This window comes from Fringilla coelebs (genome assembly GCF_963513975.1).
Source record: "Fringilla coelebs genome assembly, chromosome: 6".
In the NCBI taxonomy this organism is placed as follows: Eukaryota; Metazoa; Chordata; class Aves; order Passeriformes; family Fringillidae; genus Fringilla; species Fringilla coelebs.
In genome coordinates, this window is record NC_140034.1 from 2,332,339 (window position 1) to 2,359,265 (window position 26,927).

Sequence of the window (26,927 nt, forward strand, 5' to 3'; positions counted from 1 at the left end):
GTTCCGCTTCCCACACGACACTGGCGTTATAAAAACCCCTCCCCTCCTGCCCACCCCTAGGGAAAGCCAGCAGCAGCAGCAGCGAACACAGAGACTCAGACAGCAGAGAATTTTACAGCGCGCGTGCTCGCGGCCCCCCTAGGCCGCGGTGCCGTTGGGGGTCTTGTCCTGCCCCGCGTCCCGGGGCTCGTTGGGTGGGGGGATCTTCAGGTCCGAGGGCTCCACGTGCCAGATGTCCCGGGCGTACTCCTTGATGGTGCGGTCGCTGGAGAACTTTCCAGCTGCCGCGATGTTCCTGATGACCATCTTGGTCCAGGCCTTGGAGTTCTGCAGGGAGTTCACAGAGGCACCAGGGTGGGAGAGTCCTTCAGGATCACGGAGTCCAGCCCAGCCCCAACAGCTCAACTCAACCCTGGCAGCCAGAGCCACATCCAGGCTTTGTTAAACACACCCAGGGATGGGGACTGCACCACCTCCCCGGGCAGGCCTTTATCACTCTTTAAGTGAAAAACTTTTTCCTCATATCCAGCCTATAACTCCCTTGAGGCAGCTTAAGGCTGTGTGCTCTGGTTCTGTCAGTGGTGCCTGGTGAAAGAGACCAACCCCAGCTGAGCACAGCCACCTTTCAGGGAGTTGTAGAGCGTGATGAGGGCACCCCTGAGTCTCCTTTTCCCTAAAGGAGAGGGGTGGGGTTGGCCCCAAGGCTGGTTCTCAGGCAGGGACGCTCTGGGATGAGATCAGGCTCATCTCTGAGCATCTCCTCCAGGATGGGATGCTGGGTCCCAGCACAGCTCCCTGCCCTGTCCCCAGGCTGGCACTCACCAGGTACAGCTCGCTGACCTTCTCCTGGCACTTGACATAAGCCTCGTAGTCTGCAAAGACTTTAAACCTGAGGAGTCAAGAGAAATAGAAATGCAGGATGTGAGGCATTGTCACATTCAGGGGTTAAACTTAAGGTTCCTTTATTCCTTTTTTTTTTTCCCTGCAAAGGAGAAATCCCCACCCGATACTCTCAGGAGGTAAAAATCACACAAAAGTTTACTTGCAAAAGCAGAGCAAATTAAGGAAATTTTGGCAAAAATACAACACTGTATTCAAAGTGAATACAGTGTTGAATTCAATGTAAAGCCACTTATCATGGCATTATTTAGCATTAATTTAGTATCAAGCATTTACTTAGGATTTATTTAGCATTTGCTTAGCCCACTTAACTGGGAAACCTTTAAAACCTTGAGATGTTATTTTACCCATAAAGCTCCGTGAAAGGATTAAGAGAAGGAGAGAGAGAAAGATGGAAAAGGTACAGAAAAACCACGCAGCTACTGATTCGTGGGCTGTACCGTAAGTGAAGCGGAAACTCCAAGGAAGATCGGCCATAAAGCCCTCAGCCCCTTTTATATCCGTAGCGCTTCATGGGCCCGCCCCTAGGTGGGACTTCTGGTCGATCATCCAATCAGAGGCTGCTTAGTGTGATTGATTGGCAGCTCGACCAATCAGAGGCTCGGTTAGCACAGCCCCACACACCAAGGTGCCATGATTGACAGCTCTGCCCGGCTGAGGGGTCTGGGCCCTGCTTCAGCAGAGAGCCGGGCGGGACCCCAGCCCCACACACAGAGAGGCGTCCCAGGAACCCCAAAACCGGCTCCAGACATCGATCCAACCCCGTCTCTGCCAAGTGTCCTCCAACACAAAGCCTCTGGCCAAATTACCTCTCCCCAAGCCTTGTTGGTAAAGAACCCCGAATGCCCTGGGAGGGAAATGCAAGGAATGCATTTCTCCAATCCCAATTGCTATGGCTGACCAGTACTCTGGCCAGGAAAACCCTTGAGATGCCTCAAATCACCTGGAAGGGCTGCGCACCCAAAGACATCAATGTGACAATGGCCATCCATGGAGAACCCTCGCCTGAGGAGCATCATCCATGTGCAGCGTGGTGCCAGCCCAGGGGATGGATGGTAGCCCAGCACCTCACCTGTCGTGGTGGAAGAGCATGTTGACCACGTCGTTGAAGAGGTTGGGGTCTTTTGGGGAGAAGAAGCCACTTTTAATCTGGTCCACAGCCTGTTTCAGCTCGGGGAGCCGGTCGTAGTAGAGCTGGGCGTTGTACCTGGAGGGAAGGAGGCCATAAAATGGTGCTGCCCCTGGGACCTGAGGTGGCAGCGCTGTGGCATCCCCAGCCCTCACCCCTTCCTGTCCAGCTCCGTGACATCCTCCACCCTCATGCCGAAGATGAAGAGGTTTTCCTCTCCAGCCTCCTCGGCCATCTCCACGTTGGCTCCATCCATGGTGCCGATGGTCAGAGCCCCGTTCAGCATGAACTTCATGTTGCCCGTCCCCGAGGCCTCGGTGCCCGCTGTGGAGATCTGCTCCGACAGGTCGGTCGCAGGGATCACTGCCAACAGAACACACCAGGGGCTTGTGGTGACCAGCTTTGGGTTTGCTTCCTGCTGAAGGACCATGGTGGGAGCCATGGGATGGAGGGACACCCCCTCCTCACAGCATGTCCCACCCAAGGTACCTTTCTCTGCCAGGGACACCCTGTAGTTCTCCAGGAAGATGACCTTCAGCTTGCTGCCCACCACGGGGTCGTTGTTCACCACCTGAGCCACGGCGTTAATGAGCTTGATGATCATTTTAGCCATGTGGTATCCCGGGGCAGCCTGGGAGAAAAGCCACAGGTGAGCCAGGAGGGCTGGTGCCAGGGGCAGGTGAGGCACACCCAGCTCCCAGTGTCCAGGGAACAACCTGTTCATCCCTGTTCCCATCGCCTAATCCAACACGTGTTACACCACAACATTTCTGGGGGCTCTCATGACCACACACAGCAGATGGTTGTGCAAGCCGCACCCAAACATGTTTGGGTTGGAGCACCAGTGCTACTCCAGTGCTTTCTGGGACAACTTCATGCACTTAGCACCATGGAATCATGGAATTGTTTAAGTCAGAAAAGCCCTCGAATCCAACCATTCCCCCTGCACTGCCAAGGTCACCACTGACCCATGTCCCCAAGTGACATATCCACATATTTTTTAAGTTCCTCCAAGGATGAGGACTCCACCACTGCCCTGGGCAGCTGTTCCACTGCCTGACCACCCTTCTGATGATGAAATTTTTCTTAATATCCCATCTAAACCTCCCTTGGCACAGCTTGAGGCCATTTCCTCTGCCATGTCCCTCGTTCCCTGGAAGAAGAAACTGACCCCTGCCAGCTGAACCCTCCTGTCAGGGAATTGTAGAGATGTGGCCCCATGAGACATCTGCACCCACATCCCCCAGGACACTCCCAAGGACTTCCTCCAAAATCTCTAAAAATCTCCTGACCCAATTTACCTTGCCTCCAATGATCACTGTCCTGGGCACAAACAGCTTTGCAGGATCCCTCCTGATTCCTGGAGAAAACAGCAGGGTTACTGTGGGATGTGGGGCACAGGGATGCTGCTGCAGCCCTGGGGCACCCTGTCCCCTGGGGGTGTGGTGGCTTACGGTTGTACATGGTGATGATGTGCAGGCAGTTCATCAGCTGCCGCTTGTACTCGTGGATCCTCTTCACGTGCACGTCGAACATGGACGAAGGGTTGATCTTCACCTTGTACTCCTTCTCCAGGTACAGCGCGAACTTCACCTTGTTCTCCTGGGCCAGGGCAGGGACCATGTCAGCTCTCAGGGAATATCAGGCCCTGCTCTCTGCTCCCCCTGCCCACGCCCCTCACCTGCTTCACTTTGGCCACCTCCCGGATGAAGAGGTCGTCGTCCACAAACTTGTGCAGCTTGGTCAGCTGGCTCAGGTCCCGCACGTAGTCTTCCCCGATTTTCTGCAACAGGAGCAAGGGCACATGCTGATGGTGGGATGTTTTGGGACGGAAGAGATCTTGAACATCATTCAGTTCCACCCCCCTGCCATGGGCAGGGACACCTTTCACTAGCCCAGAGTGCTCCAAGCCCTGCCCAACCTGGCCTGAAACATTTCCAGGGATGGGGCAGCCAGAGCTTCTCTGGGCAACCTGTGTCAGGGCTTCCCTACCCTCACAGGGAAGAATTTCTTTCCAATATCCCATCTAACCCCATCCTCTGTCAGTTTACATCCATTCCTCCTTATCCTATCACTCCATCCCTCATCCAAAGTCTCTCTCCAGCTCTCCTGGAGCCCCTTTAGACACTTGAAGGGGCTCTAAGGTCTCCCTGGAGCCTTCTCCAGCTGAATACTCCCAGCCAGGCAGAGTCAGGAGCATCTCAGGGGCCTCCTTTGGACTTCCTCCAGCAGCTCACATCCTTCTGCCCTTGCAGACCCCAGGGCTGAAGGCAGCTCTGCAGGTGAGGTCTCACCTGAGCGGAGCAAAATCCCCTGCCTTGACCCTGAACTCCTCAACCACCCACAAGATGTGAATGGCTGAGGTTCCCTGGCACCCTGGGCTCAGCAGGGATGGGTCGGTGGCCGCAGGGTGTTTCCCCCGTGCCGGTACCTCTGCGATGAGCTCCGCCAGCCCCGGGTTGCAGAGCAGGAGCCAGCGCCGCGGGGTGATCCCGTTGGTCTTGTTCTGGAACTTCTCCGGCTCCAACTCGGCAAAGTCCTCAAACCTGCGAGGGCGAGGATGGCACAGCTCCAGCCTTGCCCACCTGGCACCACCACCCCTTCCCAGGTCAGGGTGAGCCATCAGCACCTCCCTCCCCTCACTCACACTTGAGTCTTGACGATCTCGGAGTGGATCTTGGCCACGCCGTTGACGGCGTGGGAGCCCACAATGCAGAGATGGGCCATGTTGATCCTCTTGGTGTTCCCCTCCTCGATCAGGGACATCCTCCGCAGCCGGTCCACGTCGTTAGGGAACAGGGACGCGATGTGCTGCCGGTGGAGCCAGGGAGGTGGTGAGAGGTGGTGGCACTGAGGGATGTCCCACCCCATGGCTTACGAGGAGGGGCCACAGCAATGTCCCCAGAGCATTTGACACCAACCAGAGTGGTGGCTTTTACTCTGTTGAGGTGGTGCAAACTCCCTCCAAAGGGTGCCCTTTCTCAGCATGGATGTCTCTGGATAGAAGGATCCCCCCAAGCTGCCACACAGAGGGGTTTGGGTACACACACTTGGCCAGTGAGGCCATTTGGGCAAAAGCCTTGTGCTGCCAGACTAGGAGGTCAAACCACTCCCAATATCATCTTTACCAGGATGAATTTAGCACTTAGGAAGTAAAGAAATGCCAGCTCTCAAGTCCCTGAAGCAACGGGTGAAGCCTCTCAACAGTCACTAACTGCAGGATGGCAATGTGCTGGCAGGGAAGGGCTCTGCTACACATCAAGTTCCCAAAATAGCAGCTGGAATCCCCCAGCCACACACCCAGCATCATCAGTTTGTGTGTGTCCCTCATCCTGACAGTACATCCCCGTGCCCCTCTCTGGAGCAGGCTCCCAGGCACTCACATCCAGGTGTCTCTGGTTGATCTCGTAGATGATCTGCAGGTGCCTGGGGAGCAGCTTCTCCACCAGGTCCACAGGCCAGCGCTCCAGGGCCTCAGGAAGCACTGTGTGGTTGGTGTAGGCAAAGGTCCTTTTGGTGATGTCCCAGGCCTGGCAGGGAAGAGCCAGTGCTCAGCCACACCTCAAGTGCCAGAACCCACCCATGGTCCTCCCACCATGCCCAGCAGCACAGCCCGGCCAGCTCCTCCCAGTCCACACCAGTTAAACCCAGCCTGACTGCTCCACATCATTCCCAGCAGCCACAAAACTGGCTCCTCCACCATGGACAGGTGGGTGCAAGTGCAGGAGACCAGGTGGGGTGTCCCTACCTTATCCCACGGCAGCTTCTCGATGTCCACGAAAATCCTCATCAGCTCAGGGATGGCCATGGCAGGATGTGTGTCGTTCAGCTGGATGGCAACCTGGGAGAGCAGGGTGGCACATGGGGACACAGGGGGGACACTGGGAACCCCACGGAGGGCCTACAAACATCTGCACCTCTGGGAGGTGTTGAAACAAACTCCAAGGCAGAGGTGAGAGCAGCCCTGGCTTGTACCTGGTCTGGGAAGGAATCAAACACGGTGCGGACGCTGTCCGTGCTCCCGAATTTGGATGCTTTGAAGCGGCGGATGATGTCCTGGAGGGTGGCAGCCACGACAAAGTACTCCTGCTTCAGCCTCAGCTCCTTTCCTTCAAAGAACTGTGGGCAGAGGAGCAGGGAGCTGCAGGATTCCTGCAGGATTCACTGCACTTCCTCGGAGAAGGTCTACCCAGGGTGTGCTTCCCCCAGCATCACTTGGAATCCCAAGCTCTTCTTGCTTCCCAGATTCCAGCACAAGAGTTTAGGATGTGCTGGTATAAACAGGTTAAATCCCAGCTGAGAATTGTCAAAACCTGTTCTCAGTGGTTTGAACTTTTGGCTTCAAGGAAAGGTACCAGGACACTGGGAAGGGAAGCCATAGGAGCTATTTCCAAGACAAGGATTTCACCACCATTCATGCAGCAAAAAACATCAACCTGCTGGTCTGTACAGGAAAAGCTGCAGGAGACAACCTCACCGCTGGAGCTGCAGTGCCCCCAGCTCTCCTCACCAGCTGGGAAGGCTGGAGGAAGATTAAATGGGAAAAACACTATCAGGACCTGCCTCAAACAGGATGCAGAGCAAGGAGAGCTTCCCTTTTTTTTTCCCTGCTCCACAGCTTGGTTTGTGGCTAGGAAAGGGTTGTGTGTCCCACCACACCTCTGTGCCAGCCTGGCAGGAACTCCCACAGCAAGAGGGCTGGGGTGCAAACAGCAATTTGAGGCACAACCTCTTGTCCCAGGGTTACAAAGGGCCACCAGGGTAACACCAGTAGCCTTCAACAGTTTGCCTTCACGTTACATTCTGAGACTTGAATGTTTCTCCAGCAGGGCGTGCTCATCCCCACTTGCTCTAGGCAAAGGGAACAGACTCATCCTGGTGAGAGGCAGCAACCCTTATCCAAGCACTGCAGGCAGCTTGAAACACAACTAAAAACATCTTTGCAGTGTCCTGGAGTGAGGAGCTGCTCCCTTTCCCCCTCCATCCCTAAGATACTCCCTAAAACACCACGACTCACGTTGTCGTTGGGGTAGAGCACCCGGGAGATGTTCTCGGCCAGGTTCCTGTCCAGCACGGCCTGGATGTAGTCCCCGACGTTGACTGGGGAGGAGCAGAGGGTGAGGTGGGCGTGGGACCCCTTCAGTTGTCCCCAGCCCACCCTGCCCAGCTCCCACTTACAGTCGCGCAGGTTGAAGTCGTTGGGAGCGCGGGCCGACCACAGGCGCATGGTGTTGACGGTGTTGTTCATGTAGCCGGGCACGGGCGTGTCGTAGGGCAGTGCCAGCACCACCTGTGACATCCCCAGGGCAGCTGGAATTGGGCTGGCATCCCCCCCATGCTACCCCTGGAGCCCTCCCATCCCACAGAGCCGCCTGCTCAGGGCTGAGCTCAGCGTGGTGTCCCTGCACATCCTTGGTACCCCTGCCTGGAGACACCCCTCTGGCTCTGTCTGCTGGCTGGTGTCTGCCAGAAGTGCTCAGGGCATGGAGAGGGGCTTGTAAAGGTCAGGAGCAGCTTAATTTAGGTTTCATTTATTCCTGCTGGAGCTGCTTTTGGTATTTCGTAGAATCCCAGAATGGTTTGGGTTGGAAGGGACCTTAAAGTCCATCTTGTTCCAAGCCCCTGACATGGGCAGGGACACTTCCCACTAGACCAGATTCCTCCAAGCTCCATCCAGCCTGGCCTTGGACACTTCCAGGAATGAAGAGCTTGGCTGCAGATGTGGAGCAGCCAAATCTGTCCTCATCCTCGTGTCCACCTCCTCCCCAGTTTGCCCCACCACTGCCTTTTTCATCCCAGCCCAACCTTCCTGGCAGAGATTCTGCAGGACTCACCCCTGGGGTGTAGCCAGCCAGGGAGAGCCCCCCAAATGACAGGACAAGCCATGCAAGGGACATTCCTGTCCCCAGCCCTTACCTGGGTGTCAATCCACTTGGCACCAGAGGCAGAGTGCTCCACCCGGCCGTAGAAGTGCACGGGCAGCATGTACTCAGGGCGGGCCTTCTCCCAGGGATTGCCGTGCCTGAGCCAGTCATCAGCTTCTTCCACCTGCCAGGGGGACACACAGCAGTGACAGGGCCACCCAGCCCTGGGGATCCCCCCCGCTGCAGGATGGCTGGGAAAGGCTCTGCTCATGGCAAAGGGGAGGATGCTCTGAGTGTGTCCAACATGGATTTTGGCACAGTAGGGTCAGCCTGGAGGCACCACCCTGAACTCTGCCTTCCATGGGGATGGGGCAAACCCAAGGTGCACTGTTAATGTTGCATTTCCAAACCAGCCTCTTCCACAAGAGGAACACAACTGCTCCATCCTCACCCACTCCAGGCAGCCATGGAGCAGCTCTTGGGGTGGCCCTGAGCAAGGCCACCTTTGGCCTTGGGACAAGGGATGGAGCTGTGAGCTTGTACTGGGTTAAAAAGTTACATTTATTCATGAAAATATCTGCTAAATTTTAAATATCACAGCAGCAGCTCTGAGCTGAGGAGAAGTGTCTGTACCCCCCAGTCTAAGGGAGAGGAGGTGAATGTGAGGTTCCAGCTGTGCCAGGGGACAGTGAGGGCCACACATCTCCATCCATACCTGCCACCCATCCCGGATCTTCTGGTTGAAGATCCCGTACTCGTAGCGGATGCCGTAGCCGTAGGCTGCCAGTCCCAGCGTGGCCATGGAGTCCAGGAAGCAGGCTGCCCAGGAGACAGGAGAGCAATGAGCTGGGAGCCCTGCAGCCCTGGGGGATGAATCCTTCTCCCTGGGACACCCACAAGTCCCACAGGGACTTGGGCCAGTCCCACAGGAGCCAGGGCCAGCAGCCACCCAGCAGCACCTTGCTCCGTGCTGGAAAGGCTGGAGCAATAACCCCCAGGACTAGGAAGTTCCCACAGTGGATGTAAAGCCCTCAGGGATGTGCCCACTGCCTGGGGGGGTCACTCACCTGCCAGCCTGCCCAGACCCCCGTTGCCCAGCCCAGCATCCTCCTCGATTTCCTCCAGCTCTTCCATGTCCAGCCCGAGCTACAGATGGGAAAAAGGAGAGGGGCAGGAGACTGTCAGAGTGCCCAGCCCCACAGAGGGGAGGCATTGTTGGCACACAGTCCCCTGCAGGTGGGCTCCAGGAGGGCTGGAAAGGCACCCAATTCCACAGGACCCATCTCCTCAGGTGGGACACTGTGATGTGAACCCAAAGCGGCTGCTCTCCTCCTGCTGTGTCTCTGTGCCCTGGCAAGGGCCATCTCCCATGTTTAAGGTCACACTACCAGGCTTTACAAAGGGACAATCACTCCCTTGACCTCGCCATGGGCAAGATCTGGGGGTGGGTGGCACCAAACTACAACCAGGGTGCTGCCCTTGGGGTTCCAGACGCTTCAAAGGGCTCTGAGAGCTTATTCCCAGGCTTGCTTCCTCTCTCAATGGCTGCAGTCCTGCAGGGGCAGGCACCAGGTTCCTGTTCCCTACCTGTTCCAGAACCCCCTACCCCTTGAGGCAGCCACCCAGGTGGAACATTCCTGCAGCCCCAGCACTCCTATTCCCCGGGGGAAGTCACCTGGGTGCCACCTTCCTCCTCCTCCAGCACCCCAATCCCCTGGGGACAGGATCCAGGTGCTGTGTTCCTTTCCCTCAGCACCTCCATCCTCTGGAACAGGCACCCAGGTGCCCTTCCTCCCAGCTGCATCACCATTTAGGGTGAGAAACATCTACACCCCTTTTCCATGGGAATTTAAATTTTCCAGCCCAGGGTGCTGTAGGAGGAAGTGATTTTGCCTATGCAAAACTCCTTGGGGAGCTCAGGTGGAGACCTTTGGTCCATTGCCCTGCCCTGATGTCCCCTGGTCACAGCAAGTGGGGATAAAAAATTTAAACCTCCCCTAAAAATAAGTTCCTCTCCTTTTTAGTGTTTGCACAAAAGTTGTTCCTGCTCTTGTGCAACCACCCTGGCCACATCTGATGATGTTGAACACAAGAGGTGACAGGGTGGGGACAAAAGGAGCCACCCAAAACCCTTTGATCACCCCAGTGCCACTTGGTGCCAGCACCCAGGTAGGCTTAATTCAAGGTTTTATTCCTCCCTGTCACTGATCATGGATATGAACAGCCTCACCCACAGAACCACCAGTGTCCTTCCAGGACCCTGCTGCCTTCCCCAGGACACACAGCCAGGCTGGGCAGCTCCAGGCCTTTCAAGGGCAGGCTCTGGAGCAGCCTTTATTCCCTAAGCCACCCCTGTGGCTCAGGGAACAGAGCAGTCTGCAGCCAGTGTAGCAAAACATGGACATTCCCAGGAGCTGGAAAACATGGATCCCTCCCACGAGGGCAGGTCCTCAGCCCTCGTGGGATGCTCACCTGGTAGACAGCCTCATCACAGGCATTCTGCAGCCCCAGGTTAATCATCGTGTTCTGCAGCGTCCGCCCCATATAGAATTCCAGGGAGAGGTAATAAATCCTCTGGAAGAGAAAAGCATCCCCTGGTCACCTTGCCCAGGGCTGGAGGAGGCTCCCCTGGACTCCAGAAGCTGCTATTGTGTGATATCTCAAAAACAAACAGGGAAAAAAAACCCAGCTTCAACAGAGCAGGGTGGTTTCCACCAGGAATTCCAGTTTGTGGCTCCTGGGTGGCCCTGCAGCCCCTGCCCTGCTCGCCTGCTCTGGCTGCTTCACTTGGACAAGCCCCGTTGTCCTGTCCCCGGGTGGGGACAGCTCCACGATGGTCACCGGTGGCAGCACTAAGTTAAACTTTAAAGAGGAGTCGTTTCCTAATGTCACTCCGGGCTGCAAAGCCACCGGAAAGCCGAGCGAGCTGCCGGGGCCAGGCGGTGGCCGTGGGGACATGGGGCTTCCTCTGCTGTCCCCTGGCAGCAGGGGACACTGCCGCTGACACGGCGGGCGCAGGATGCGGCCGGTCCGGCCTTGTGTAAGCCGAGCCCCGGCGTCAGCACCGGCAGGTTTTAAGGAAGGATTTAGGCTGGGGGAAGTCGCTGACTCCACAGCTTTCCCCAGGACCTGCGCGGGGTCGGGCGGGGAATGGAGGTGGGACAGAATCCTGGAGTCCTAAAATGGTTTGGGTTGGGTTGGGTTGGGTTGGGAGGGAGCACAAAGATCGCCTCGTTCCAACGCTGCTGTCACGGGCAGGATGTGCTGGGCAGGATCCACTGGGATTTACTGGTTTGACTCCAGCAGAGCCGGGAGCAGCGACTCCGGGCAGGCAGCGCCCGGCTCGCCTGGGCTGCTGCACGGGAGAGTCCCAACCCCAAACCCCGCAAGAGGCTCATTTTCCTCACCCCTACACGACACGGGGGAGCGCTGAGCTATCGCGGCTGGCACGCTCCCAGCGAGGTGCTGGCAGGGAGGAAATTGATGCCGACAGGGACATCCAGGTGTCAGGAGGGGGATTAGGGCTTAATCCCCCCCGGCAGAGCCCGGAGCAAGCCAGCGGGACGAGCAGCAGCACAGCAACTCCTGCACAAACCGGATCTCTCACGCTTGGCATCACTTGTGTTAAACAAGACCTGTTTGAGGTTGGCTTCGGGTGCCTTTAAGCCTCTCCAATAATTCCCCCGGGAAGGCTTTGGAGTTGGTTTTGGTAGACAGCACCCACGCCGGCGCCGCGGGACAACAAACGGCGTTCCCATGCCCTGCACCCCGCTGCCGGCCAAGCCGGGCTCTGTTTGTTTTGCAGAGCAAAGGACAGTGGCCTCGCTTGGTAAAGTCCAGTCCCTCCTCTCGGAAAAGTTACCGGAACAGCCCTAAATCCACGAAAAACCGAGCCCCGCCAATCCCTCTATTCCAGCGCGGAGGGAGGGTTCCCATCCACGGGGTTCCCATGGTTCCCACCCCAACCATAACCACCGTGGGGGGATCCCAGCACCCCGCCCTGCACGGGGGGGCTCCCCCCCGTATCCCACCGCTCCCACCTTGGGATCCTTCTCGTAGTAGTACTGCTGCGTGCGGATCCAGCGCCCCACCAGGTGGTCCCGCACGGTGTGGGCCAGGGCGAAGTAGTAATCGCGTGGGGTGGCCACATTGCGGTCCTTGACCAGGGTGAAGTGCAGGTGCCGGTTGAAGCCCCGCTTCAGCTCGGCCACGCTCTCTGCGCCCACGATCCCGCGGATGCTGATCTGCTTCCGCCGCTCCTGGTCCGACAGCGGCCGCGACATCGCGGCGGGGCTGCGGGGACACGGGGAGGGGGGACACGGACACACGGGCTGGGCTCCGGCGCCGCGTTCCGCCTCCGGCCCGAGCTGGCACCGCCCCGGGAGGGGACGGGGATGGGGACGGGCCCCGCGAAGGGCCGCCCACGCGTGGGGCGGGAGCGGCGGCCGCCACCGAGGGAACAAGGGGGGCACCCCGAGGATGGACAGAGGGGGGTGCAAAGTGGGGAACCCCGAGGATGGACAGAAGGGGGTGCAAAGGGGGGAATCCCGGGGAGGGACAGAGGGGGGAGCAAAGGAGGGAATCCCGGGGAGGGACAGAGGGGGGTGCGAAGGGAGGACTCCAGGAACGTGACCGGGGAGTGTCCCGGGGACCGCCCCTTGGCTGGGTCACAGAGGGGTGTGCAAAGGGGGGACCCCGAGGGTCACAGAGGAGTGTGCCAAGGGAGAGGGACCCCGGGTATGGAGGGAGGGGTGCGCAAAAGACAGAAGGAACTCGCAGGGGCACAGAGGGGTCTGCAAAGGGGGGGATGCTGGGGGTCTCAGAGGGATGCGCAAACGGGGGCCCGTGGGGGGATGTGCAAAGGGGGTGTCCCGGGCAGGTGCAGAGGAGGGGGCCGGGGCAGAGCCGGAGCCCCCCGGGCGGAGCGGAGCGGTCCGGGCGCGGCCACCGCCACCCAGCGCTTCCCCACGGAGCGACCGCCCCTGGCAGGGACCGCCCCACGCGTGGCCCCGCCCGCGGGGCAGCCTCTGCTGGAGCACGTACGAGGAAGATGCTTCCCGTCGGGCCCGGAGGGAAAACCCGGAAAGGGTCGTGATGTGTCCCCCCGTATCGCGATCCATCCTCGTGTCACGGCTTCCCCCCCGTGTCACGGTCCCATCTCCGTGTTACGGTCCTCTCCCCGTGTCACGGCCCCTTCCTGCCCCGCTGTCCCCCGCCCTCCCCCGCAGCATTTCCCGGCCCCCTCCCTTTCCCCCTTGTCTCCTCACTGTTCTCTGCCTGCCCGCGATCCCTCTGGAAATGGCGTGGGATTGCTTTCCCCCGCTCCGGGCTCTTCCCAGCTGCTTCCCGCACCGTGGCTGCCCGCCGGACCCTGCCCTGCCCTGCCTCCGGATCGTCCCAAGGGCAAAAATATCCGATATGAGCTTCCAACGCAACACTTTCTCCTCCCCCTCCTCCTTATCCTCCTCCTCCTCCTCCAGCCATGGCCCCGCAGGCTTTCCAGGCTGTTTTCCCTGTCCTGGCCTCGCCCCCAGCAGGGTGGGCAGCAAGGCAAGGAAATGGGATTGTGCTGCTCTGCCCCACTCAGGTGAGACCCCCCCACCTGTAGTGCTGCATCGAGCCCTGGGGTCCAGCATCAGAAGGATGTGCAGCTGCTGGGGTGAGTCCAGAAGAGGCCCTGGAGCTGCTCCAAGGGCTGGAGCCAGGCTGGGAGAGCTGGGGGTGCTCACCTGGAGAGGAGGAGGCTTCAGGGAGAGCTCAGAGCCCCTTCCAGGGTCTAAAGGGGCTCCAGGAGAGCTGGAGAGGGACTTTGGAGGAAGACCTGGGGTGACAGGTTGGACAAATGGCTTCACAGTGCCAAAGGGCAGGATTAGATTAGATTTGATTAGATCCATGCACAGGTTTCCACCCAGAGAGTAACAGAATGACAGAATCATGGAATGGTTTGGGTTGGAAAAGAGCTTAAAGATCTAGTTCCACCCCCTGCCATGGGTGGAGACACCTGCCACTAGCCCAGGTTGATCCAGGCCCTGTCCAGCCTGGCCTTGGACACTTCCAGGAATGGGGCAGCTACAGGGCAAGCTGTGCCAGGGCCTCACCACCCTCACAAGGAAGAATTTCTTCCCAATACCTCATCTAAATCTCTCCTCTGTCAGTATAAAACCATTCCCCCTTGTCCCACTGCCACAGATGCTCTGGCCCTGGGCTGTTCCCTGTGCTGTACATGACTTACAGGCTGGTTTTACATGCTGCAGGGAAGATGCAGTTTCCTGTATCTCCGGTGTTCTGGGCACATTCCCACTCTGGAAGGAACAAGCATCCTTCTGAGATGCACTTCATGCATTAGCATTTTCTTCTTTAGCCCTGGACTCGAGCCCGTGATGAGCTCAGAGGCTGCACTTTGAAAACCTCTCCTGAGCCACTCCGGGAAAACAGAGCAGGCACTGATATCCCAGCAGCGAGTCCTTCTCACGGCCCTGGGAGAACTCTCCATGCTGTTCCCTTGGAAATGGCTCCCCCTCCACTGATCCCTTCAAATTTTGCCTCTATTTCATCTCCCTGGGGAGATGGTGCTCTGTATCCAGCCTTGCTCATTCCTCCCTCCTTCCAGGGATCCGGGGCAGCCACAGCTTCTCTGGGCAAGCAGTGCCAGGGCCTCCCCACCCTCACAGCCCAGAATTCCTCCTTCCATCTGCTCCCACGGCCCCCTCCCTCCCACTGACCGAGTTCTGTCCGTTCTCTGCTGCTGCCTCTGGCCAAGGACAGTGAGGGACGTGCACCAGGGGGGATGAGATGGGAAGTGAAGCACAGAGATGCTCTGGGAGCTCTGCCCTTCTCTGGTAAAAGTCCTTTATTAGAACGGCAAACATGACACTTGTCGTCAGTACAGCGGCTGTGTGCAGCTACCATCGCGCAACGGGGGGACGACGTCTTACAATCACTGGGACTCTAAGAAGCACCATGGACACCCTAAAGAACGGGGGATGACGGCTGAGAGAGGAGCCCCGGGTGAGCCGGCCACGGGGGCTCCTCAGGAATCCACCCGGGAGCTGCCCGGCGTTGTCCCGCAACACGGCTCTCCGGCAGCTGGGAGGAACTCCTCGGCGGGAGTCAACGAGATAGCACCCATCCAATAAATTAGGAAAACCTAATGCTAGAGCAACAAGGGACTGTCCTAGAGGAGGGAACGCTGGGAGGGAATGGGCTATTTACACTTGTCTTTCTGCTGGGCCGGCGCTCCCGTCGCATCCCGCCCGGAGCCGGGCTGGGAGCGATCCCGCTGCCCGTCGCGGCTCCGCGGGGGCTGCGAAGCGAAGCGAGGGGACAGCGCATGCAGGCGCTCTCGGCTCGGCGACGGGGCTGGCACCGTTCCTCTCCTGCCTCTGGATTACCAGAAAGTCGAGCAGGGGATGGCGGCCGGCGGGAACTGCTGCCGGCAGCAGGCGCGCGTTGCTGAGTGCGTGGCAGGGCTGTGGCCAGCTCTCCTTCCTCCCCATCCCATCCCCACCCCCGGGCTCTCTGTCAGACCCTCACTGCAGAATGAATTCTCCGGTGATTGGAAGGACACTATCAGTTGAATTTAAGGCTAGGCTTTATATGGCAACTATAAAAAAATAAACACTAATCTCCAAAGAGCCGGGCGAGGGCTCTCCGGTCTATGGCTGTGGCTGGTGCGTGTGCTGGCACCAAGGTGTGGGGGGCCCCTGGAGAGCCCCCCATGGGCATTCAGCACCCGACCAAGGGCCTGCCAGCACCCGGAGCACCTGGGGACAGCACGGCCACCCCCTGCCCCGCAGAGACGCCCCAGGGGGACACAGGACAGAGTGGGGTGTTTTGGTAAGGACATGGAGACTGACTGGTAATCCAGGACCCACCTCTACACATGACCGAGGGTGCTCTGCAAGAAAGGCCACAGGGGAAAGAAAGAATCCTGCAAAGTAACCAGGCTGGCGCGGGCGGAAGCGTTCCCGTGGTGGGGTCCCTCGGGCTGCCCCCACGGGAGGGGAAAGCGAGACAGAACTGCCCCCCTCCCCCAAAACCCCAACTGAAATCAGGAAAACCAAACCTAAAAGCAGACACAGGAGAACAGCTCAGGCTACCTAGATACTTCATCAGCCAAGGAGAGCTAAAGAGCGAAGCGCACACACACAGGACAGCGCGGAGGCCGGAGAGCGGAGGCGGCCGAAAGCCAGGATCTTCCTTCCTGATTCCTTCCCCATCTCCAGCCAGAGGCCGAGCAGGGACCCAGCAGCTGGGCAGGGACCTGGCAGCTGGGCAGGGACCCAGCAGCTGGGCAGGCTGGCCTTGTCCTGCAGGAGAGAACGGGCTGGCTCCTCTCATCCCGAGAAGAGGCAGCCGGCTCCGGGAGCATCCTCAGGGCATGGCCGAGCGCGAAGCGTAGAACTCGGGCACCGGCAGCCCGGTGTGCAGCGTCACCTGCAGGGAGACACACGGGGCTCAGCTGTGTCCCAGTGTGCCTGCTGGGACAGCTCGTGGCATGGCAGCCGGCACATTGTCCCCAGAGAGGGCAGGAGCAGCACTGGGGACAGGCAGGATGTGACTGGAGATGCAGGTGTCCCCAGACATGTGGCAGTGGCTCCATCTGGCTCGTTCCTCACTTTTCTGTGAACTGGGACTGCTGGTACCAAGCCCCAAATATTCCCAGCTGGCTGTGTACAAATCCCACAGCTGGCTGCCAGAGAGGTGGGACATGGCAGGAGTTGGGTCTTTGTGCAGGTGAGATGGACAAAGGGGATGGGGGGACCTGAAGGACAGTGAAGGCATTAGAGGAGATCTTGGAGAAGGCCCTGAGCTGAGTGGGGATGGGGACAGAGAGGGGACAGGGACAGTGGAGGGCATGTGGCTGATTGCTGGTGCGAGGAAGGAGCTTTGTCGTGGGCAAGCTGAGCAGCATCAGGATGTTGGGGCAGGGCCATGCTCACACAGGCACTGGTGAAATTCAGCTCCCTCCACAAATGCTTTCATTTGGGAGGAGAGCACAATTCCTCCTTTTATTGCAGCAGCAGCAGAAGCATTTCCCCCTTCAGATACAGATTTGAACAAAACTGTCTAAAATACAGTGATTTCCCTCCTAATTAGAGTTGTTTTCAAATAGGCACATACCTCTGAAAAAGCATAATAAATGGCTTGGCTTAATTAGCAGCCTTTTATCAGCATCCCAAGGGATTTCTGTGCTGTCAGGGGATTTAGGCTCTGCCTGCCCAGGGAACTCACAAAGCCAAGGGCCACCAGAGATGTCCCTTATGGCTGTGTAGAGGACTGAGGCAGGAGTTAAACTCAGCCCACAGCAGGGCGTTTTTACCACACCAAATTAATACAGCATCTCTAAACCCAGCACAGACAACATGGGCTTCGTTAGTATTTCCTAATTAAACATTTCCCAGCCCTTCTCCAAGCCAGACAGACTCCCCTGCCAGCGAGTCCCTTGGAATGGGACACTTTGGCAAGGATGTTCCCAAAGTTAGAGATGGTCCCAACACACCTTTGTCCTGGTGCTGCTGGAAAATTGTCACTGCCTTGGTGACAGCACAGCAAGCCCTGGATCCTGATGGACACAGCAGAGCATGTCCTAATCCATGGATCCCTAATTCACAGAGGCCACTTGGTGCCTCTGCCCTTGACAGAGGTGATCATAAAATCATGGAATGGTTTGGGTTGGAAGTGACCTCAAAGCCCATCCCATTCCACCCTCCTCCATGGGCAGGGACACCTCCCACTGTCCCAGGCTGCTCCAAGCCCCAGTGTCCAACCTGGCCTTGGACACTCCCAGGGATCCAGGGCAGCCACAGCTTCTCTGGGAATTCTATTCCAGGGCTCCCCACCCTCACAGGGAAGAATTTCTTCCCAATGTCCCATCTCTTCCTGCCCTTTGGGAAGCCATTCCCCTTTGTCCTGTCACTCTAGGCTCTGTTCCAAAGCCCCTCTCCAAGTCTGACTCCCACATGGAAGACCCTGCCAAAATGCTGAGCACCCCCAGATGATCCATCCCGTGCAACGCGTCCTTGGGTGTGCCTGGGCACTTGTGCAGGGTTGGAGGTGCAGGCAGTGGCAGGGGGGATGTGCCAAAGCCAGGCTGTGCAGGATTCCCTGGCACAGAGGGTGGCAGGGATGTGGTCAGTGAGAAGAGAAATGAAAGATGGAAATACCGGATTGGTGGCACCGCTTGGGGATGTTCAGGAGAGCTGAGAGCTTGGGAGAGAGGGAGAGAAGAGGGGTTTGAAATGTCCCAGAGGCAAACAGGCTTTGAAAGATGCCCTTCTCCCTGGTGATGCTCCCATCCAGGACCTGTGAGATCTGTAGGAGCTGGCGAGGCTCTTGTGAGGGAGCATCACAAACACAGTTATCAAACCCCATCCCAAGGAGGGCTGGAGAACCCTGGTGCTTCAGCAGCCCTGAGGGAGGAACCTGGAGTGAGGAATGAGGCCTCAGGGAAGCCTGTCCTGATTCTGGACACTCACAGGTGGTTTAGGTGCAAGTTTAGCTCCTTCCAAGCCACCCTTCCTGCACAAGAACCCTCCTGCTCCTGAGCAGCAACCACTGCAGTGACAGCAGCATGAGGGGGAGTGTGACAGCAAGGTCCCCCCTTCCCACAGCTGGGAATGTCACACCCTGCTCCAGAGAGCCCCACCAAGCCCGTACCTGCACGTTCCTGTTGAGGCTGACGGCGGGGAAGAAGAGGCCCTCCAGGTTCTCAAAGGCCACAGGCCCTTGCTGGTCCTCGTTGATGGAGAAGGTCAGAGTCCTCCTGGTCAGATCCAGCAGCACTCCCACCGTGGCGCCTTTCGTGATCCCGCCCTCCGTTCTGTGGGAGGAAAAGGCTCAGTGGCCCCTGTGCTCAGGCCATGGAACTCAAGGACTGATGATGGTGAACACCAGGAGCCAGGCCACCACCTGCTCCCATCCCAGTCATGCTCTTCATTCCCTGGGAACCTCCTCCTCTACCCTCCCGTGGAGCTGCTCTCCTCTTGCCATGATGTCCCCAAGGGAAAAGCCACCCTGAGGGCAGCTACAGCCACACAACCATGGGGGAAAGCAGGTGGAATTGTGGAGCACCAGAACCTGCTGATCCATCAGGGAAAGGCCTGCAGGGAGGAGACCCCAGGCTCTCCCCAAGCAAAGTCCCCAGTCCCACGGGGAACACGAGCAGTGGCTCAGGGATCAAGGCAAATGTTGCTGCAGGAGTTGCAAGGATTTGGCTGCTACTGGGAAGGGGATACCAACAAGAAGAGTCAGCATGGAAAAAGTGGTGGCAAGCAGGGAAGGAATACTGGAACAAAGCAGCACCAAGCAGGCAGGGCCTGATCCCCACTCGGGGAAGGGCACATCCTCCAACAGAGACGACCAGGATCGATGTCACCCTTCCCATGGACACTTGTAGGTGCCACTCTCAAAGCCACAGGCTCTTTGGGCTGTGGTGGCCGGGGGGAAGCCCCTGTCCCTGCCTGATGCAGTTCTTTTGGGGGGATCCCCTGGGGCCCCCCTAAGCTGTGTGCTCACTAGTAGCAGCAGGCAGGCAAGGAGATTCCACACGGCTTCTGAGGGTGCTAATTAGATGAGGGTTTATTGGGGGTCTCACCCCTGGGAGCAGCATGGTTTCTGAGGGAGAAGGGGAAAAGGGAAGGGAGGGGGAGAGGGGGAGAGCCTAGGGAGCAAAGGGCCAAGAGAGAGTCTGTGATCTGCCCCCACAGCTTAACAGGGAGATTCAAAGTGGGCACGGAATAAACCTTGGGCCACTGGGATTACAGATCCATGATACTTCAGGGGAGAATCACAGGCTTGGAATAAACCCGACATTTTCAAGGGGTGAGACAGAGCACACCATCTAACCACAATGTAACCCCACACCTGCCCACCTACCTGTTGGTGTGGGAGTTGTTGTGCATGAACCAGCTGCGGTTGTTGTCCACGTACATGGCCCAGGCCTTGTCGTCCTTGCCCAGCATGGCATCCTTGAGGACGTCGATGCGAGCCACGCCGAAGGCCGGGTCGGGGTGGTTGTCGTAGCGATCGATGGACAGCTCCCAGTAGTGGAGCCCTTTGGAAAAGCCCGTTTTCCCCAGCACCACCCTGTCATCGTAGCTGTTGCAGGTGACAGTCAGGTTGTCATTGGAAAAGATGATGTCAGCGTGGGCAGAGGAGGGGTCGAAAGAGAACCAAGCAACTGGAACACACAAACAAGAGGGGGTTAGCGCGGTGGGGACGCGCCGGGGCCGCGTGGAGCGACACGGACGGGGCATGCTGCATGCAGGACATGGAGCTTCCACCAGGGAGGGACAACTTCCACCACAGAGGGACAACTTCCACCACAGAGAGACAACTTCCACCACGGAGGGATGCTCTGAGCTCCTGTGGCTGCAGCTGCCAAGTGTGCCTGAGGTTTTATGGCCAGGACTTAGAGGAGTTTCGCTCTTGCTGCTCCATGGTTCCCAATATCTCAGCTCGTGAGCCTGCAGGATCCTCAAGGCCTCCTAAAATTTGGCCCTCGCAGGAGACGTGATCCTCACCAGGTCTCGAGGCTCTAACAGAATTATGGAATCGTGGAAGGGTTTGGGTTGGAAGGGATCTTAAAGCCCATCTTGTTCCAACACCTGCCATGGCAGGGACACCTTCCACTATCCCAGGTTGCTCCAAGCCCTGTCCAGCCTGGCCTGGAACATAACTTACTCTCAGGACCAAGTGTTATTAGTTTGCAGAGTCAGCTCAGTGTGGGAAGGGAACTGAGGATCAGCAGATAAACTCTGTGTGTGTGTGTTTAAGGGCTGTTTTTGGGAACCAAAATCACACACAAAGGTCTTCATTTACTGAGTCACACCAAGAAACCTCTCTGCCAAGCAACGAGCCACACCTAAGACAAGAACTCATGGGAAGGGTGGAAAATGCCCCAAAACCTCCCGGATTCCATGGGGCTGCTGGTTTAAATGCACAGGACTCGGTTACTGCAAATCTGACAGACACAGTGTCACGTCCTCCACAAGACAGACGGACAGGGAGTCATTCACAAGCCACCAGCCCTGTTCCCCAGGTGGTTTCCTCCAGCTGAAAAACGTGAACTGACACATCCAACAAAACACTCTGGCGGCTTGAAAAATAAAAACACTCGGGTGAGACTGATTCACTGGTTTATTGGAAGGTTCCACAGGACAGCTGCCATGCACGCGGCCGCCCCGCGCTCCCCGCGCCGCGCGCGGGCGTGCCGTACCTGCCACCATTTTTTTAATGTCAACTGTGGTCATTCCCAGGGAAAGGCATGCAGGAGAGAAAACAGCACGTCAGGTTGGGTAGGGGAGAGAAGGAGAAACCATTCCTGCTTGTCTGTGACTCCAGCCAGAGCATGGATCTGTTGGCATTTTGCATCAAGGTGGGGCGAGAGGCGCGAGGATGGGCTTGGGGCTGTGAGAGGGGGCAGGGTGAGGAGGGAATCCCACAGGGCTGCAGGCTCCTGCTCCCAGGGGAATGAGCAGGACTGGCCCTGCAGACAGTCTGAAGAGGACAGGCAGGCAGCAGCCACCTTGCTTTAATTAGCTGCAAAGGGGCTAATTGTGTCCATGGCATTTGGCCCACGTTCAAGTGCCTTAATGAGCAGGGATGTGTACTGAGAATCATGGAACCATGGAGTGCTTTGGGCTGGAAGAACCTTAAAATTCATCCTGTTCCACCCACTGCCATGGGCAGGGACACCTCCCACTATCCCAGGTTGCTCCAAGGTGTCCTTGGACACTTCCAGGGGCAGCCATAGCTTCTCTGGGCAATCTGCCAGAGCCTCACCACCCTCACAGCCAGAATTCCTTCCCAATATCCAACCTAACCCTGTCCTCTTTCAGTTTAAAAGAGGAGGAGAGCAGAAGGATCAGTTCTCAATTACAAGGCCATTTCCAGAGTACTGACCTCAGGCCTCTCTTTAAAACCATTGGGGGGAAAACCAAAATGCCTTTACATCGTCCAGCCACCATAACTTCTCCAAATTTGCCTCCTGCCCAGGGCAGTGGTGGAGTTCCCATTCTTGGAGGGATTTAAAAGCCTTGTGGATGTGGCACTTGGGGATATGGCTCAGCGGTGGCCTTGGCAGTGCTGGGGAATAGTTAGACTCAGAGGGCTTTCCCAACCTCAACAATTCCATGATTCTGTCACATCCAGGAGCGCTCTGCAAGCAGGGTAGGAGCAAGAAACGCTGCTCAGTCGCCAAAGAAAAGATAAAAAAAGCAAAAAGAATGAAGCAACAGGTGCCAGTTAATTGTAATTAAGATACTTGCCTAATTGGGAGTAAGGCGATCCTTGTGTGTCAAAATTGCATCCTATAAAGAGATACTACATTTCACACATCACAGCTAAGGAACAACAACCTCCTGACAAACACTCTGAGCATTTCATTGTTAATTAAGCATCCAGCAGCCACGGGAGGCCTGATTCATTAAAAGCCAGAGGGCACGGAGAGGGATGGCAAACACAGCCTGGGAGTTCAAGTGTGGACTGTATAAAGTCTGACTGCTCAGGATGCCAAAATATTCTGCTTTTCTCCAGAAAAAAGGCAGGAAATTTTAGCCTTGGTGGAGTATCTTGGCTGCTTGGTAAAGATTCTTTAAACTGACTGAAAAACCACTCCTGGAAGGACAGGGACTGAGGAAAAGGCAGCTTCTGATGGGTGTGAGGCCTGGGTGGGAGAGGAGCTGCAAAGGGGATCCCTGGGGGGCTGACACCTGCCTCAGACCCCAAAGGGCCGTAGCTTCATCAGCTGCAAGGGCAGAATGTGTTGGGGTGCCCTTCATGCTCCTGGGCCTGATTGCTGGCTGCAAGCACCTCATGGGAGCCAGGGACTGATCCAGGAGCTTGTTCTGACCTGGGGGCTTGTCCTGACCTAGGGGCTTATCCTGATCCAGTAGTTTTTCCTGACCTAGGGGCTTGTCCTGATCCAGATTTTTCTTACCTAGAGGCTTGTCCTGATCCAGGAGCTTGTCCTGACCTAGGGGCTTGTCTCGATCCATGAGCTTGCCCTGACCTAAGGGCTTGTCCTGATCCAGGAGCTTGTCCTGATCCAGTTTTTTCTTACCTAGAAGCTTGTCCTGATCCAGGGGCTTGCCCTGATCCAGGCTTATCCTGGTCCAGGACCTCGTCCTCACCAGGAGGAGACACCACCACAAGCCCTGTGCTGGCACTGTGTGGGACAGCACTCACGAAGGGCACTGGATTTTAGGGCCACCCCTGCCCAGCTCTGTGCCTGGCTCCCCCCTGCTGCCCTGGTGTTGGTGGGAAAGCACCTGGCTGTGGTTGTGCTCCGTGCTGTGCCAAGAGGCTCCTCCTGAGGCTGCTTTAATGAATCCTGCCCCGTGTCCCGACTCCAGCACCGCCTCTCCAGGTCTCCGCGCATCGCTGCGCTCCAAGCTCTCGTGAGGGACACACAGACCCTGCTTTGGCTTTCAGCACCCCGTTTTTCCCTGTCCCCCCACCCCAGAGTGGGGCTGCAGAAGGTCCAAGGTGCACACACGGGTATCGCTCACGGGCAGCACGGAAGGGTCCCGGAACCGCGGACACAAAGGAAGGAACGTCCGTAACAAAACAGCGTTGGAAGCCATCAGCTCACAGCAGCACGATGAGCAATCAAACATAAAAAGCACAAAGAAAAGAAAGTTTGCAGGGTCCCCCCCCGGTTATTCTGGCAAGGGTCATGCTGCAGCATTCCTCATTCCGTGTTATGGGATGGAAGTCAAACAATCGGGGGCCCCCATTCTTCCAGGGCTTCCACCGGAGCGAGCCGGGAATGAACGCCTTTGGAGCGGTGTAAATCCAGAGTGGTGGAAGAATCAGGGCCCAGGATCTTTAGCAACAGAAGATGTGCAAAGATTGGTTAGAAAATAGCTCTGAGGGATCCCTGTGCCTGTGGCTCCTTGCTGGCTGCCCAAATCCATCCCTCGCTCTGCCTGACCTGCCTCCATCCCAGCACAGCCCGCGATTCTGGGCACACGGACCCGAGCTCGTGGGGGGCTGCCAGACCTGTGAGGCATGGCAGGGGTGCTGTCCTCTGCTCTGCAGGAAACAGGGCTTTGGGATGGGCACATCTGGGTTTGGAAAAGCCGAGCCCAGTGCTCAAAGCTGAGCAGAAGAGAGCCCACATCTCCAGGCTCTAAGTCGGGCTGTGAGCTGGAATCACAGAATCCCAAACTGGTTTGGGTTGGAGGGGGACACAAATCACCTCATTCCACACTACTGCTGTGGGCAGGGACACCTTCCACTATCCCTGGCTGCTCCAACCTGGCCTGGGACAGACACTTCCAGGGATGGGGAGTCCTCAGTCTCTCTGAGCACCAAGCCAGAGCCTGAATCCAGACTTGCTGCTTTCTTAAGAGGGGTCTAGATTTAACCAACCAAACTCATTTCACAGACCAAACCTCCCAGCAGAGGCTGCGTTTCCTGGTTGTGTTCAGAAAGGAAAGCACGGGGATATTCCCACAGGTTTCACGCAGGGGATGCCTTTTCTGATTAACCCTTTTCACAAGCTCAACACAAAAGAAATGAGGAATCTTCTAGAGGAAAGTGTCCCTGCCCATACCGGAAGGCTGGAAGTGGATGAGCTTTAAGGTCCCTTCTAACCCAAATCATTGAGGGATTTATGATCACCAAAGGGCTCAGCCTTGCCAAGAGCAGCACCCAGGTAAGGAACGACTGTGCTGCTATCAGCCCACGCCTGAAACACCCCAGGAGAAGCACACCACTGACCCCGCTGGGCGGCAGGAGCAGGCCACTGACAAACAGAAAGAATTCCCACTGCCCTCTGCATGTCATGGCAAAAACAAACACAACGGAACAGAACGAACAGAGAGTTTGGAGATGCCCAGAAGCACAGACCAAGAGGCAAGGCCAGAGGTGCTCAGCTCACCGGCTGAATTCAGGGACTGTAAGGAGGAATGCAAGCTCAGCTGGTGGGCCGAAGATCTTAGCTCAAAGTAGGATCTCCCCGAGAAGCTGGGTTGCAGATTAAGGGTGGAGGAGAAAGGACTCATTCTACGAAGCTGCGATCTTTCCAAAGGCACTGGAAAAGGGAGGGTCTGTTCTTCTGACTGCGTGTCTAAACGTAAGATCAAGGCAAACTGCAGATCAGACACGGGCTCTCTGCTGGGCGGCCTCGCTCCCCAGCCCCAGCTCAGAGTGGAGCACAGACCCTGCTCTGGTGGCAGGGCAGGAATGGCTGGTGCTGGGCAGCCCAGAGAGACCCTTCAGGGCAGCCTGACAGCAAGGAAAGCGTGTTCATCTTCCAAAGCGTCCCCATGACAAATTCAACTGGGTTTCTGTAAAGGGGGGGGTTCTGCACCTCTTCACAGTAAGGCACCTAAAAAAATTCACAGGTTACCATGCAGACGTCCCATCGTGCTTTAACACATCCCAAACCTCTTTGTGCACAATAATCAGGGGTGGGAAACCCGGCTGGTGACATTTTGCAGGGCTGTGCTAAGCTCTATCACCCTAAGAACCACCAAGCACCCACCTTACTCAAGGGTTGTTCGGGAGGTTGTGTTCTTGGTATCCCTTTGTACCTGTCAAAACACATCTGAGCCTTACAGCAAGAATTTAACCTGTGGGATTCACAGCAAAAATGTCAGAGCAGAGGGAACCTCTTGGGTCACTGCTTTCTGTTCCCTGCTACCACAGTCACCTCCCACAGTTTCTGCCCTAACCTCTTCCAGGATTACGTTAACATGAAAATGTAGAATCCACCATCCACACACTCACACTGCATCCCCCAGCCTTCCCAGCTCTGCTGTGAGTAAGGATTGAGCTGGGAATTGTGTTAAAACAGATAAAAAGGGAACATTTCTTTGCATGGTGGGTTGTAACTTCTGAAACTTGCTGCTGCTGCTGTAGCCGAGGCTGTGGAAGCAAAGGGTGTCAGTGGGGTCAGAGGAGATAAATTATTGCACAACAGCCAATAAACAGAGCTCAAAGTTTGTTTATTAGTTTAGCTTCTAACCCTACCAAGAGTGAGAGGAACTACTACCATGAGTAGCTGTGCTCATGGCTCTCCCTAATTAGCCCCTCACATCTCTGTAGCTCCCTGCAGGCTGATCCCCCTGGGGTTGCTCACCCTTTCCAAAAGCTGCTGGTTAAAATGCCCTGGTTGCTGCTCAGGGTCACTGGTTGCTGCTCAGGGTCACTCCATGGATGGTCTGGAATTTAAAGTTGGGCTCCAGATGAGAAGCTGGGCTTGAAAGAAAAGGTTCTGGTGCTTGGCTTGGCTGGGGAAGGGAAGAGGAAGCTCTGTGCCTGGAGAGAAGCCTGGGAGGCACTGCTGAGCTCCATTTCTCCATCTGCACCTGGAGTGAGCTGGTCCTTCATCCTGACATCCAGAGCATGGAAAGAGGTCAGCAGGAGTCTGGCCAGAGGCCAGGAAATCCGCTGGATGAGGGAAAACCAGGAGAGCAGGGGCTGCCCAGCTCAGGGAGGAGGAGAAGGAGGCTGGGAGAGACCCTGGGGCAGCCAAGCAGGGCTGCCACCAGCCAAGCTCTGGGACATGTCTGTACCCTGGGTCACCTTGGGAACTTTCTTCCAGACTCCCTTCCCAGCCCACAGCTGAGCTTCATATTCAGGTGCTGGAGAAACAGAGGTCAAGGCAGAGCCTTGGAGCCTTGGGCTAAGATGTGACAGAGCAAGGGACACTCCCAGGGATTGTGGGGAACAGCCCCAGATCAGCTCAGGGGGGCACAGTCCAAGAGAAGGATGTCACCTCCCACCCTTGCTGCCCCTTGGCTGTGCTGGTGACAGGGATCTTCATCCCTGGGAAGCCCCAGCATACGGGAAGGGCTCTGGAGCACAAACCTTCTCCCAGCCAGGAACCACCTTGTCCTGCTGGTGGCACCAGGAACCAGCTTTGAAGCGTGACCTGCAATAGTTCCCTCTGGGATGAGCAGAAGGTGCCTCTCCCATGGGCTGGGAAATGCTCCTGCTGCAGACTCCTGCCTGTGCTGCCTTCCCATGGGATTTTCCACCTGGCTGCTGTGGCAGCACCTGCAGAGCCCCAGACACATCCC

At 57.1% G+C, this 26,927-nt stretch overlaps 2 protein-coding genes across 4 annotated transcripts in view; both read right to left on the reverse strand.

The window, feature by feature from the left end:
- Window positions 1–137: 137 nt before the first annotated feature.
- PYGL (glycogen phosphorylase L) lies at window positions 138–13,294 on the reverse strand. 2 transcript variants are annotated; one of them, XM_084207527.1, is made up of 21 exons: window positions 13,161–13,294; window positions 11,934–12,186; window positions 10,366–10,467; window positions 8,961–9,039; window positions 8,609–8,712; window positions 7,946–8,077; window positions 7,208–7,319; window positions 7,047–7,129; window positions 6,005–6,148; window positions 5,778–5,870; window positions 5,413–5,559; window positions 4,677–4,840; window positions 4,461–4,575; window positions 3,711–3,812; window positions 3,484–3,631; window positions 3,331–3,389; window positions 2,519–2,660; window positions 2,185–2,392; window positions 1,973–2,107; window positions 823–889; window positions 138–327 (listed from the first exon to the last, which is right to left on the reverse strand). In XM_084207527.1, the coding sequence occupies exons 2-21, from the start codon at window positions 12,174–12,176 to the stop codon at window positions 139–141; spliced, it is 2,568 nt and encodes an 855-aa protein (XP_084063653.1). In that variant the 5' UTR covers window positions 12,177–12,186; window positions 13,161–13,294; the 3' UTR covers window position 138. The 2 variants fall into 2 exon arrangements, with proteins under 2 accessions (XP_084063653.1, XP_084063652.1); XM_084207526.1 differs by lacking the exon at window positions 13,161–13,294 and adding an exon at window positions 12,937–13,066.
- A 2,972-nt stretch (window positions 13,295–16,266) lies between these two features.
- Window positions 16,267–26,927, reverse strand: part of TRIM9 (tripartite motif containing 9) — a gene marked incomplete at both ends in the record, with an annotated part of 62,645 nt that continues 51,984 nt past the window's right edge. Inside the window, 6 exons of one of the 2 annotated variants that reach the window (XM_084208242.1) lie at window positions 16,267–16,329; window positions 18,553–18,715; window positions 19,771–20,074; window positions 21,113–21,136; window positions 22,164–22,205; window positions 24,782–24,970. In XM_084208242.1, the coding sequence (XP_084064368.1) occupies window positions 16,267–16,329; window positions 18,553–18,715; window positions 19,771–20,074; window positions 21,113–21,136; window positions 22,164–22,205; window positions 24,782–24,970 (785 nt within the window). The remainder of the gene's footprint in view (window positions 16,330–18,552; window positions 18,716–19,770; window positions 20,075–21,112; window positions 21,137–22,163; window positions 22,206–24,781; window positions 24,971–26,927) is intronic. The other variant, XM_084208241.1, reaches the window with a different exon arrangement.

Bases quoted from the DNA above. Each gene is read 5' to 3' on its own strand.
- PYGL (XM_084207526.1), bottom strand. From the start codon at position 13,013: ATGGATCGCGATACGGGGGGACACATCACGACCCTTTCCGGGTTTTCC. The intron at 3,390-3,483 runs GTAAGCCACCAC...TGTTTTCTCCAG, and splicing joins CATCATCACCATGTACAACC to GAATCAGGAGGGATCCTGCA. The intron at 2,661-3,330 runs GTAAATTGGGTC...CTTTTCTCCCAG, and splicing joins CAGTGATCATTGGAGGCAAG to GCTGCCCCGGGATACCACAT.